The 13,566-nt window shown below is 38.2% G+C and overlaps 1 protein-coding gene across 3 annotated transcripts in view; it reads right to left on the bottom strand.

Moving 5' to 3' along the window:
* The window catches only part of CSMD3 (CUB and Sushi multiple domains 3), a 1,306,760-nt gene that overhangs the window by 83,413 nt on the left and 1,209,781 nt on the right, over nucleotides 1–13,566 (bottom strand). For all 3 annotated transcript variants that reach the window (XM_075550585.1, XM_075550586.1, XM_075550587.1), the window contains 3 exons: nucleotides 7,962–8,150; nucleotides 7,214–7,360; nucleotides 3,945–4,133 (listed from right to left, as the gene is read on the bottom strand). In XM_075550585.1, coding sequence (XP_075406700.1) covers nucleotides 3,945–4,133; nucleotides 7,214–7,360; nucleotides 7,962–8,150 — 525 coding nt within the window. The remainder of the gene's footprint in view (nucleotides 1–3,944; nucleotides 4,134–7,213; nucleotides 7,361–7,961; nucleotides 8,151–13,566) is intronic.

Below are 13,566 nucleotides of genomic sequence, written 5' to 3'. Positions count from 1 at the left end.
AGACTGAAATGGTCAGCAATTTTACTTTGCCAAAATCAATGATCATGGAAGCAACACTCACAAGCTCAAACACCACGTTACAGGCAGGAAATCTGCTGCACAAGACTTCTTAAAGGTGTTGGAAAGTAAGAACATTACTTTGAGGACTAAAGTGACCCAACTCATGGTATTTTCAATCATCTCAGATCCAAGTGAAAGTGATACATTGAATAAGGAATCCTAATGAAGAATCTATACATTTGAATCACAGGGCTGGTCTAGAATATTCAACGTGCCATAGACTGTGAAAACAACAAGTAAAGCTGCCCTTAGGATGGCAAGACTTCACCTCATGTGCTTTGGACCCGTTATCCAGAGAGACCAGTCTCTGGAGAAGGAAACTGTACTTAGTGGTGGGGCATCGAACATGAGCAAGAAAATCAACAAGCTAGAATGGGCTCAAACAGAGTAAGGGTGAGGCGGGCACATGGCTGGCGGAAGAGTTTTCCTCTGTTGTCCCATAGGTTGCCATGAGTTGGAACCAACTTGATAACAACAGCAATTCTAAAGCCCCAGAAGGTCAGGAACTATGAAATTTCATTGTTGTGAAATGTCGGCTCTCTGGTAGGAGTCAGAAACAGAGAGAAGGTCATTGCTGGCAGTGTGGCTAAGCAGGTCTTGGATGGTGGAGCCTGAGCTTTCAGAGACGTGTGCTGCTGCAGGCAGGCAGCCACATACCTTTTCTGCCCAGCAGTGGCTGCAGTCTCCTGACTCTGAGAAGGCTGCCTTTGAGGGCGGGTGTCCACACAGCCATGGTTCACTGTCTAGTCACTGGGGTCCAGAGAACCCGATGCCATCCAGGTCAGGAGCCAGGGTTTGTCTTTGGTTTTCTGGATGCTCTGACGGGCACTGGAGTCCCGGACCCGCTGGGAAGGATTTGGTTAAGTTGGGAGCTGTGGGTTCTTGTGCTTAAGAATTTGGGGAGACGGCTGTGGACATGAACCAGGGTGTGCGGAATACTCATATCTTCCACAGACACAGACAGAGCCCCCAAGTAGAAAGGTCAGTCGTTTCCCTCCCCCTGACATTGTTAAATGCATGTGCTTTTATTTTAAAAAACCTGTATCGTCTCTCTTCAAATGTCTGTTATTGTAAGAATCATGCACACTAAAACCTCATCTTCAGCCTATCTGAAATCAATAGCTCTGAACCCTAAGTTACAGTTGAATGCAATCTGCTTTTCATTTAATATCTTTGGAAATCTTTTACAGAGCACAGTGGTGTTGTGATGGGCCATTTCAGCCTTTGTCCCATTGTCTTCTTTCCTTGCATTGACTCATGACTTTGGTGTGTGTGCGTGTGCGTGCGTGCGTGCATGGGTGTGTGTGTGTGTGTGTGTGTGTGTGTGTGTGTGCTGGGAGGGAAGGGGCAGCATGGCGGGTAGGTAGGATTTAAAGGCGGGTGCAGGTTTTAGAATGGATCATTCCTATCACGTCTCATTACTCAAAAGTGATAAGAGTTGTATGAGCCCCTAATAAAATGTTTTTTAATAAAATTTTAAAAAAAAGTGACTAACTCCTTGCTTTGAGGGGCAAAGGACACTTGCCAGTACAGGCTCATGTCTGTATGCATGTCACCCTTATCACTGAGCCATTTTACGTTCATCCAAAAACAGTACACACACGGATATGTTTCGGTCCTGTGAGACGGATGAGTTTAAGAAATCCCTAGCTTATTAAAGATTATGAGTTTCTAACTCAAAAAACTGGGCTCATGGAATTTTGAAAAACCCAGAGTTCCTTCTTTGCTCACTTAAAACACAAATGTTAAGTGTTGGCGTTTCTTTCTAAAGCCTTTTCATATTTAAAAAACTCTCACCTTCACATGCCTCTGCAAACAGTTGAGTTTTCTTACTGTGTGTGTGTGTGATGGAAGCAATGAACATACACTGCTGTTACAAAACAGTGATGTACAGTAATGTCTAACTTTTCATTATCTGCTGCTAATTTGCAATATTTTCTATTTGAATGTGTGTCTCTGTTTTGACAACTGTTAGTAACTTCAGATGATGTCTGTGTAAGATTTTTTTTAAAGTGCCACTCTAAAGAATGGGCACTGGAATGACTGATTAAGCAGTTTTATAATGTGAACAAATGTCAAGGTATCTATAACTGGCGATTTATAAAACAAAGTTTCTTGCAGATTATTTCTTTATGAAAAACCATCTTCTAATAACTAAAATACATATTTTCAAAGTTTAAAGCATCATAATGTTTATTTCAAAATCCATATAGTTTAAATATTATACATTTAAAATTCTCATTCTGAAATTATGAGTTGAGATTCTTTCTCAAAGTAGTCCTAGGATATTATTAATATTAACTCAGTAAATGCTGTACTATTCATTGGTCAAAGTGAATCCAATGTTTTCATTATTGAAATGTATCCATTTTGGATTGCACCAACACTCTACAAATTGGTAATTTACTCAATCTATTATGCATCCCAGACATTGAATAAATAATAAATAATTTACATAGGTGATATCAAGAGAATAAAGAAAAATCCTTCTATCATTATGAATATATTTTCACATATATTTTAGTGGTTTCTTCTCCTGAATTAGAAACTGCTAATTAATATTCAAAAGGAGCTCATTTCCTGTGGCCAGTTGTATATACTTCTTTGATAACTTTAATTTAAATCTTATTTAATTTACATTTGATTGCACTCTTTTACATTGTATTTGTTTTATATAAATTCCCTCCAATAAATAGTTGATAGATATGAACTGTTATTTGAACTATTCTACCTTTCTTAATGTGAAGATTCCAAGTATTATATGACCCTCAATCTGTTGAATAAAATTAATTATAAACTTAATTTTTAGTGGAATAATAATTTGATTACTCAAATATTTAAAGCTTTCTTACTTCCAGATATTAGATATTCCTGTGTGACTACATTTAAACTTGTTGCTATGATTCCACCTAGACAGGAGACTCAGTACTCTTAAAATAACAGCAACAAAAACAAAAATTCCAAGTCAGAAAGCTCTAAACTGCTACAATCATTAACCAAGAAGTTTGCTTTTCTGTTTGGTGTAGGATCCAGTGCTTAGGCACTTACTCAATGTTTAAGAAAAGATACAAGAAAAAATATTTTTGAGTTCATTTAATCACTGAAAATTAAAACAAACAGATTGTGCACTACAATTTTTCTCTTGGGGTTGCTGACTTGAGAAGTTACTTTTGCATCCTCAGAGAACTTCAGCCTTCATCCCACTTGAACCTCCTGGTTCTCCAGTGGCTCTCTGCAGGCTCCCCTAGACCAATCCTTAGTTTGATCTTTTTTTGGGGGGACAACAATAGTAAAAATAAAATAAACTAGAATATCAGATGCACGAGTGCGATTACAGCACTTATGAAACAGCAAATAGTTAAATCACATAAATTGTATAACACGAACAAAGAAGCATAACATTTGCCTTGCCCTCAAATTTATCATTGTCTTCTTATGCCTTACTTTCATGAGAAAGTTCTGAAAACGCTTGTGAATATGTATGGTTTGATGAAAGTTAGTGATAGGAATGACAGACTTGTTGTTGTCTGTGAGTGCTTATCGATTTGGATCCAACTTATCTCCATTTTATAAACCGAACAGAACACTGTGTGGTTCTGGGCCATTCTCACAATGGAACACACGTAAGACCATTTTTACAAGCAGAGAGTCAGTTCACCTTCTTGCGGGTCTCTCTCTCTTCTCTCTGATTCAGTGTGTTGCAAAACATGATGTTCTCCTGCGGCAGTACCTCTCGATCACATGCCCCAAATCAACCAGAGGAAGCATCCTCAGGACTGCTTGTAAGGAGCACCCTAAACCAAAAACTACAGCAAACTCCCTGCCACAGAGTGAATTCCAACACATAGCGACCCACGGGTTCCGCTGTAGGTAATGTACTTCACCTTGACAGGCAGGAACTGGTGCATCCCACACATGATAGCCATAGGGCGACTTTCTACACACCGCGCTGCTTTTCCCAACCAGCCGGAATCCTCGATCACATGCCCAGCGGACCACGCTGTTTAGCTGTCCACCTGTCTGACTGATAATGTATCCGTGAGGTGGAGATTCCGGTGTGCTACAATAGAAGGCTGGCCCAAAGGAAAAACACATTATTAAATCAGAAAGGCCTTATCACACCAAACCATAAAATAATATACACTGAGTAGTACTAGGCTTATTACCGAATCAACTGTTATTTGAACATTAACTCAGAAAAGTTAATATTGGTTTTTATTTACTTTTCAAAATGACCCACTTATAAGACTGTAAGAGGAGATAATTAACCTTTATCTAACTTTTAGTCTTATCTAAAATATTTGGACGTGAACCATACCATTTTCCCCTAAGACCCTAGAGTCAAATATTGCCCTGAATTTAAAAAATGACATTCCCTGTCATTTGAACGGTCCACATGCCAGGCTTGATATGCTTCAGGTTTAGAGCATGTTGTTTACATGTCTCTTCAAAATTAGTTCCTACACTTTTAACATATTTAGTTATATATTTTATTCTAATTGATATCTGAAACAGACCCCCTATATTCTATATTCCTCCCTCACAGACTGCTAGTCAGTTTCCATCCTGTCAGGGATACTTATTTATACATGGTGATAAAAAATGCCAATAAAAGAACTTTTCTTTTTCATTTCCTGTGGTCTCACACGTTAGAAGACAATGTCAAGGGACGGTTTCATCCATATGTACTTTGGAAACTACTCAGTCTGTCAGGTTCCATTTACCCTTTGAATCTTCATTATATTCTCTTGAGAAAAATAAGTTTTGGAGAGTAAATAGTAACAAATAGATTGGCCTGGGAATAAATATGTCATAACCTGTCATTTCTAAAGAAAAAAATGTATCCAAGATGTCAAGCTATTCTTGAGTGCTAAAATTCATGTTTTTATTATGTGTATATCTAACTGTCATCAGTTATAAATATAAATAAAGGTTAATTTATAGGAGTACATATTCGACTTGATACTTATAATTATTTATTTAGAATGATTTAAAAATTTAATGTGACAATAAAAATACATTTTGATGTGTTGTCTTTTAAGTATTTTCTTTGGTTATTGCAACCATAAAACTAAGTTCAATTACATTGCTCATATGATAAAATTAAAAATTTTACTGTGATTGATATGCTCATTTTATTTTTCTATACATTTTTCTTTTAAATAATAATTTTTAAATTAAGAAAAGTCTAATGTACTTCAAGATGTGTGTATGTATTACTATGTAGATATGTAGTAAGGACACATTATATGCACTATTAATAAATACTTTGAAATATTATGTAATTGCTTTAAAATCAAAATAATTATTTATGTGTTTCAAAAGTTGTATAATGTGTATAATTTGAGAGTGTACTATTTTTAAAACTTTAGTGGGTAATTTAAGATTATTACTAAAAGTGTTTTTTCTGAGATCTATACAGCACATACATAAAAGTAATTTTCAGTTGAACTGATTATCAGTGAACAGTACCCTAGGGGGCATGATCTGAGCACTCTGCAGAAAGAGATAGCTGATTGACAAGGAAGCATTCTGCTGTCAAGCACGTGCTCCAGGTCTCTGCCCTGACCTACGCCAGCACTCAGGACTAAGAATGTCACCTTCTCCGAATGAAGTCATACTCAAGGACACTTAGTCAACCAGAAAACTGTCAGCTGAGGATCAGTAGAGGTTATAAACAAAAAGGGATATTTAATCTTGATATTATAGAGAAGTTTAATGCTACATATTCTAAAAATTACCCAATAAAAACAATAGTACCCAATTATTTAATAATCCACTTTTTCAAAATGAAAAGTTTTAAAATAACATGTTCACCATTATTTTAATATGAAAGGTTTGATACATTAAATAAAAGCATCTTGACAGATAATAATTGAAAGAGAAATCTATGCCATTACATTTGTAAAACACACATTCACAACCATATTCATAATAAGTTGTTGTTTTTTTTAAATTTGTCATTTAAAACCTCAAAAAATCGTGGAGACCCAAGGCCCAAGTGTCGACCAATGGAGATCCCCTCATAGAGGGGTTTAGGAGAGGAGATGGGTTAATTAGGGTATGAGGTAGTATCGATGAAGAACACAGCTTTCCCCCAGATCCTGGATGCTTCCTCCCCCCAACTACCATGATCCAAATTCTACCTTTCAGGGCTGGATAGGATAGAGGCTGTACACTGGTGCATATGAGGGTTGGAGGTACAGGGAATCCAGGGTGGATGATACCTTCAGGACCAAGGGTGTGAGGGACGATGCTGGGAGAGTGGAGGGTGAGTGGGTTGGAAAGGGGGAACTGATTACAAGGATCCACATGTGACCTCTTCCTTGGGAGAGGGACAGCAGAGAAGGGGGGAAGGGAGACTCCGGATAGGGCAAGATATGACAAAATAACGATGTATAAATTACCAAGGGCATATGAGGGAGGGGGGAATGGGGAGGGAGGGGGGGGGAAAGAGGACCTGATGCAAGGGGCTTAAGTGGAGAGCAAATGCCTTGAGAATGATTGGGGCAGGGAATGTCTGGATGTGCTTTATACAATTGATGTATGTATATGTATGGATTGTGGTAAGAGTTGTATGAGTCCCTAATAAAATGTAAAAGAAGAAAAGAGAAAAAAATGATTAGGGCAAAGACTGTACAGATGTGCTTTATACAATTGATGTATGTATATGTATGAACTGTGATAAGAATTGTATGAGCCCCAATAAATTGTTAAAATAAAAAATAAAAATAAATAAAAATAAAAAAACTCAAAAAATCCCCCCATTCATTGAAACTGAGTCAATTTTGACTCATAACCTTGTTTGATTTGCCACTTAAAGAAGGCACTAAGTAATTCAGATAACACAGAGCTGAGCGGTGCTGTTAACATTTTCTGAGTCCTCAAGGTAAACACACTTACGGAAAATTTTTATTAAGTTATTTCAGAGTTGAATTTTAAGTTAATTTGCTATCTGAGGATTGATGTATAATTCTTATCATTATCACGAGGAAACAGGCTTAGAAGGGTTACATGATTTATCCAAGAAACATCACTGAAGACGCTGAGATTTGGTTTCCTATCTAACAGAATAGAGCCTCTGCTCTTCCGTCAGACTCACACACAGGGGCAGGCAGGCGAGCTTGGCATCCCTGTCATCGGTCGCACCTACCTATGTATCTTATCCGGAAGCCTTTCTTGTTGTTGCCGTGATCTGCTGACCACTGCAGAAATACTTCATGACCGTTGCTTGTGATATTAAAAGCAGATGAATAATCTCCACTAAGAGATATAAGCACTGGACTTTGGATATTTGGTCCTTGACAAAGAAAATGAAACAAGTTAGATATACACGGATATTTTAACGATCATTTTCTCTGATTACTTAAGATCTCTCAAATGATATGCAAGGTTGGAAAGCACTGGTATGAGAGCGTCACTCCTGCAGCACTGACTGGAGATATAATGTATACATCTGCCCCAAACCATTGCTCTCAATTCAACTCCTCCTCCTAATGAACCTATAGGTTACAACAGAACGACCTTATCAATTTCCCATGACTCTAATCTTTACAGAAGCAGGCGACCAAAACTTTCTCTAATGGAGTGGCTGATGAGTTTCAATTGTTGGTCTTTTGGTTAGTCATTGAACTCATAACTATTTTGCTACCAGTCTCCTTAATGTTTGCCTTAGACATTTTTTGCTAAAACTATTTTTTTGCTAAAATTCTCTATAATATGTTAAGTGATAGATGAACAAACCGTAGTTTTCGTATACTATATAGGTTAGTCTGATATTTATAAGATATTTATAAGATCCAAAATATTAAAAACAAATAGTTTATACTGAAAGCTTCTATGTGTAATTAGAATATTTGGATTACATTTCTGAATATCCAGTAAATATAACCCACGGTTACCATCATACACCTGAAGAACATCAAATTCTTTTTCTGTCTGGAAGAATTCTATAAACATGCTGATGTTATATCCTTTTTCCACTGAAATACTCCAGGCACACATCTGAAGATTGGGGTAACTGTCAGGATACCCAGGGCTTAATATGACTCCTGTAGAATCTAGTCGCAATTCATTGGCAGGACAAAGCACTGCAAAAGAAAGACATTAAACAGTGCTGGTCTTTATGATCTACATTAAACTTACAGTTTAAAGACTGAGTTCTTGACGCTTCACCTTCAGCAACAATAGAACAGATGATGCTTTGAGTCACATGTAGAAGAGACAACTCGTTTTAAGCTTGCAGTACCAAAAATGGAGATTTATAGTTATTTATTTCATTGTTCATTGCATGGAAGTTGTATTGCTTTTCTGAACCATAAACAGATAAACAAAAGATAGAGATTTCATTCCATATCTTTCTTCACAGCTTTCCCTGTCTCTCATGTTTCTCCAGCGTTCTGTCCTCTTTGCTCTGCCGGCTCTGCTCGTTTCCTTCCTTCCTTTTATGTACCCTGTCTCTGCTCCTCAAACATGCAGTTCTGTCTGGACTGTGGGCCCAGACAGGAAACTCTCCTCCCTCAAAGTATCCATCGCAGGCAAATCTGCTTGTGATTTCAGCAATGTGCTTAAGCCATGAGGCTTGAACCTATTTCTGGATCACCAATGAGCTCCCCTGCCACCTCACCCCCTCCCAAGCATGGTATTTTCAAGCCAAAAATGATTTCAAAGCATAAGCTCTTCTTAGATTGTATGTAACAATACCAACATACTAATACCAGGCACAAGAAGGCCTGGTGGAGGTACAGCATGTGCGCTAGACTGCTAAGTGCAAGGCTGGGGTTCAAACTCATCAACTTCACACAAACAAAAAATGTCCAGGAAACCTTAGATAGAATAGCTATCAATGGAAATAGACTAGATGGCTGTGTTTGGGAATGCCAGACAAGCATGCACACACACACAGAAATACACACACACACACACACACAGAAATGCCACATTTTGATAAAACACCTTCATTATAATTAAAGCATTTCCGGTGTGTAATGAATTTAATTACTGTTATTGGTAGCATCATGTGTTCAATCAATATTTAAAACATGGATTAAATGGGGATTTTGAATCAGAATGTGACCCAGATGATTAAACTTTCATTACACAAAATATGTCTTCTTCAGGCTAGATAAAAAGGGGAATTTCATGTCGTTTTCAAAACTGTGAAGTCTCATGATGTCAGAAGAAGAGTGGGAGTATAAGATGACAAAGAAATAAATGCAACAAACAGGATGTCCTTCAGCAAAAGGACATGTCTATGGTGCCGGCTGGTGGAATGAGCTAGAACACAGTGCCCTGGGAACATAGAGAGAGAGTTCGTACACCGGGTTTTCACTCGCTGGAACTGCCTGGCGACTGAGCCTTTAATGATTACAAATGCATCCCCATGCCATTTCCCGATTCAATTATAATCAGTTAGCTTTCACCCCTGAGTTAGCTTGCATTGTAACTTAATAATCACAACACCACTTTAGGAATAATTACTTCCGTTGTTTGATTTAAAGCCACAACTAGAGCTGCTGAAAACCAGATGAATCAACGAAGGGTTTTTAGATGTAAGAATGAGTACTTGGAGTATTTAAATCTGTATGTTATACGTATAAGAATTAGAGAGACATGACAGGAATACTTCAAAATGTTAAGGAAATCATTAACAATCAACATACAGTTGAAAACTAATTAAGATATAGTGATAAGTACTAAAAAAAATCCACTGCCATTGAGTCGATTCCCACTCATAGTAATGAAGCTAAATCTAAGAACCACTGTCTTTTTTTTGTTCAGTTAATAGTTCTTTAAATTGAAAAAGACTATGTCTCAAATTTGATTTTTAGATGGCCTGGATAGACTAAGAAAATATTATGCTGTTGGGAGCTAGACAATAACAGGGCAAATGTTGTATGATGCCAGTATTAAAAATTAAAAACAAATATTTTCATCCAAATGAAACAAGCTTCAATGGTCATGGCACAGAGGTAGGGTGGGGAGGGAAGACAGGGAAAAGGCTAGAGGGTAGGTAGGTTTTCATTTGTGGGAAGAGGAAGATAGTATTCTATAAGAGGAAGAAGAGGAATTTCAGCAGAGCATGATGGCAAGCATGGAGGTGTGATAAGTAGCTTAGTATTGAATACAAACTTGATGAGCTGAAATGTAAATATCCACCTCATTCAGAATAAAAGATTAAAAATTTATATTAGTAATTTGATAGTGGTGGGGGGGAGGAAACATTTAGGAACTAGAGGAAAGTTGTATTTTTCATCATTGTTGCATTGCACGTTGACTGGCTCATCTCCTCCACAAGACTCTTCCGTAAGGGGATGTACAGATCTCCAGTGGCCGACAAATGGTCTTTGGGTCTCCACTCTGCACTTCCCCCTTCATTCACTATGGTAAGATTTTTTGTTCTGATGATGCCTGATATCTGATCCCTTTTCTGACAAATGAGCTGTGCGGTTGAAGAGATATAATTCTTCAGCCCTGGTTTATCTCAATGAGTTGGAGGTTTATCTCAATGAGTAGGAGGTTTATCTCAATGAGTAGTGGAGGCTGAAGAGATATAATCCTTGGCTAACAAGTACAGGCTGTTGAGCTCATGTCTGACTACCCTTTGCTTTGGGTAATCCAGTAGGAAAATGTGCACTGCACTGTGTGCAGTGAAATCGATAACTTCTAGAACACAGAGCCAGGGAGGGAGAGCTGTAGGGTTCTGGTGTAAAAAGAGGAGACTCTTGGAGAAGTTTTGCATCGCAATCTAACAGCTTTTAAAGCAGGACGATGACTCTTGATGGGACTCTTGCTGCTGTCAAGCTTGTTCTCTTTGAGTTTAAATCAACATGGTTGTCACAAATGTCAACACCATGTACGTATATGTATGCCTTGGTCAGAATAAATACATGGCACCCATTTATACACACACACACGCAATTATAGACATGTACTATTGGGTCCCTATAAGTCAATTCAATTCAATGTAAGTGATATATATTTATAGATCATATAACATATATCCTAAATATATATATTATAGAATGTGTATCTTAAATATTACACACAGGAACCCATTTATATATATATAAATACAATTTTAACATTAACAAATTGATTTTAACCAAAATGCTTTACTATAATCCATAAATTATTTTCACATTGTCCAACCCATAGAAAGACACGGACAACCACTAAGCCTAAGAGTTTATGTTCATTGAATAACCCTGTCTTTTACCCTGCCATACCTACTGCTGTGAAATCAATTCAATGTATAGTGAACTTTTAGAGCAGAGGAGAACAGACGCGTAAGAGCAGCAAGGCTGTAAGTCTTCACTGACCATCTTGCCCCACATGTCCCCCTTGGAAAGGCTGATGGCTCAACCACTGACATTTGTTTAGCAGGTGAACACTCTGGACGCTTGCCAGCAGGCATCCTCACTACATGTTACTTATGTTTAAGCACAATTTGTGAAATATGTCATCTACTTGTCAAGAAAACCATAAAATCAACAAGAAGAAATCAGCACTATGCTTCTTCCCACGTTTCATATGAGGAACCTGAAGGTCACTCAATCCTCGATGACTTGGTTAGGTCCCATGGTTTTCAGCACCAAGTGTAAGCAGGGATTCCATGTCCTTATATAAAGCTCCAGGAAGAACCCCATCCTTGGAGCTGCCTTATACAGCTAATATCAGCTGTTTGCAACCTGTGGGTCGTGACTCCTTTAGGGGTCGAACAACCCTTTCACAGGGGTCATCCGATTCATGACAGTAGCAAAATGACAGTGATGAAGTAGCAATGATGATAATTTTACAGTTGGGGAGGTCACCACAACATGAGGAACTGTATGAATGGGTCACGGCTTTAGGAAGGTTGAGAACCACTGGCTTCTATGTCGTGCATAGCACAAAATGTTTGCACTTGACAGTTCATGTAAAGGATGGTGGCTTGGACCTAGCCAGGAGGCTCAGGCAGAAAGTGCCGGTGATCTGTTTCTGTACATATAATAGCCAGGAAAACTTATGGATCAATTCCATTCTGAAATGCAGGGGATTGCGGTGAGTAGGATTTCACTGAGAAGCACAGTTTTGCTGTTGTTGATTTCTTTCCCCTACATACAGTGGTGGGTGACGTTGGGTGCCAGCGTCGGTCTGACCCATGGAGGCCCTGTGCCCAACTAACCACGCACTGCACAGTGCTGGGCCAGCCCTCAACTGTCCCCACGCAGGAGCCCATTAAAGCAGTCAGGGGCCTTCTTCCTTTCCACGGCCCCTCCACTTCACCAAGCATGATGTCCTTCTCACAGGACTGCTCTCCCCTGACAATATGTCTAAAGTGTAAAAGAATCCTTGCATCCTTTCCTCTAAGGAGCACTCTGGCCTTGCCTCACCCCACACAGATCCATTTGCCTTCTTAGCGTCCATCATACTTTCATTATGCACTCCAGCCCCACAGTTGAAATGCATCTATTCTTCTATGGTCTCCCTTATTCAATGTCCACTTCCACATGTACCCGATACAATAGAAAATACCATGGCTCGGGCCAGGTGAACCTTAGTCCTCAAATTTTTTTACAGCTGTTTTATTTACTTTGAATTTTTCCCCCTCATCAAATAAAGATTCTGAAGGCCCCAACCACACAGGCTTTACCAAACGCAAATCACAGTGGTTGAATTCCCTCCAAGAAATCATCTCCACTTTAGTCCCATTCCGAGTGCCCTTGGACTTGAGGGGCTCATCTTGTGACAGCATCTCTAGCGATGTTCTGTTTCCTTTATTAGATTTTCAGTATTTGAAAATGCTTCAAAGCTATGTGACTCCTTCCTCCCAAGTAAGGAGCCAAGTCCTTCTTTGTTGTCTGTTCTTAGTCTGGAAGCTCCCCTGACATCTATTCACTTCGGGTGACCCTGCTGGCATTTGAAATACCAGTGACAAAAGGTCCAGCATCACAGCAACACACAGCTCACCACAGTACAACAAACTGATAGACAAGTGGTAGACATAACGTGGAGGTTTAAAAAGGATCCTGGGAAGAATATGAAAATTGATATCTCCTTTTAGAAAAAGTGAGAATATTAAACAGTTTGAAACAATGCATTTTGCTTCTAGCAAATTTCAAATTAATAATCATTGTGAAAGCTCATGAATTAACACACAGAAATGTAAAGTCAGCATTTAGTTTAAATGTGTGGTCAATTAATTAATATAATAACCCTATGTGGACTCATACTGAGGTATGATTTATTAAGTTGTAGGCAAGGTGTTATTATGAAACATGATATATGTCACCTTTTATTGTCAGAGTAGACAATAAGAAATCATAAGAACAATAAAATATGGTATTACTAAGCTATAGAAGAGCCTGACTTTTTAAATAAAATACTGAAAGCTTGTAAGATGAAAGATTGTTAAATATCAAGGTTATTTTGATGCTTTTGTTTATTTCATTTCAGCAAATGTTTATTGAAATTGGATTGAATAGAAAAAAAGCACTCTAAGTTTATCAGGATCTTGAAAGAAGT

The sequence above is a fragment of the Tenrec ecaudatus genome, chromosome 5 (genome assembly GCF_050624435.1).
Source record: "Tenrec ecaudatus isolate mTenEca1 chromosome 5, mTenEca1.hap1, whole genome shotgun sequence".
In the NCBI taxonomy this organism is placed as follows: Eukaryota; Metazoa; Chordata; class Mammalia; order Afrosoricida; family Tenrecidae; genus Tenrec; species Tenrec ecaudatus.
This window is presented reverse-complemented; position numbering and strand designations above follow the sequence as displayed.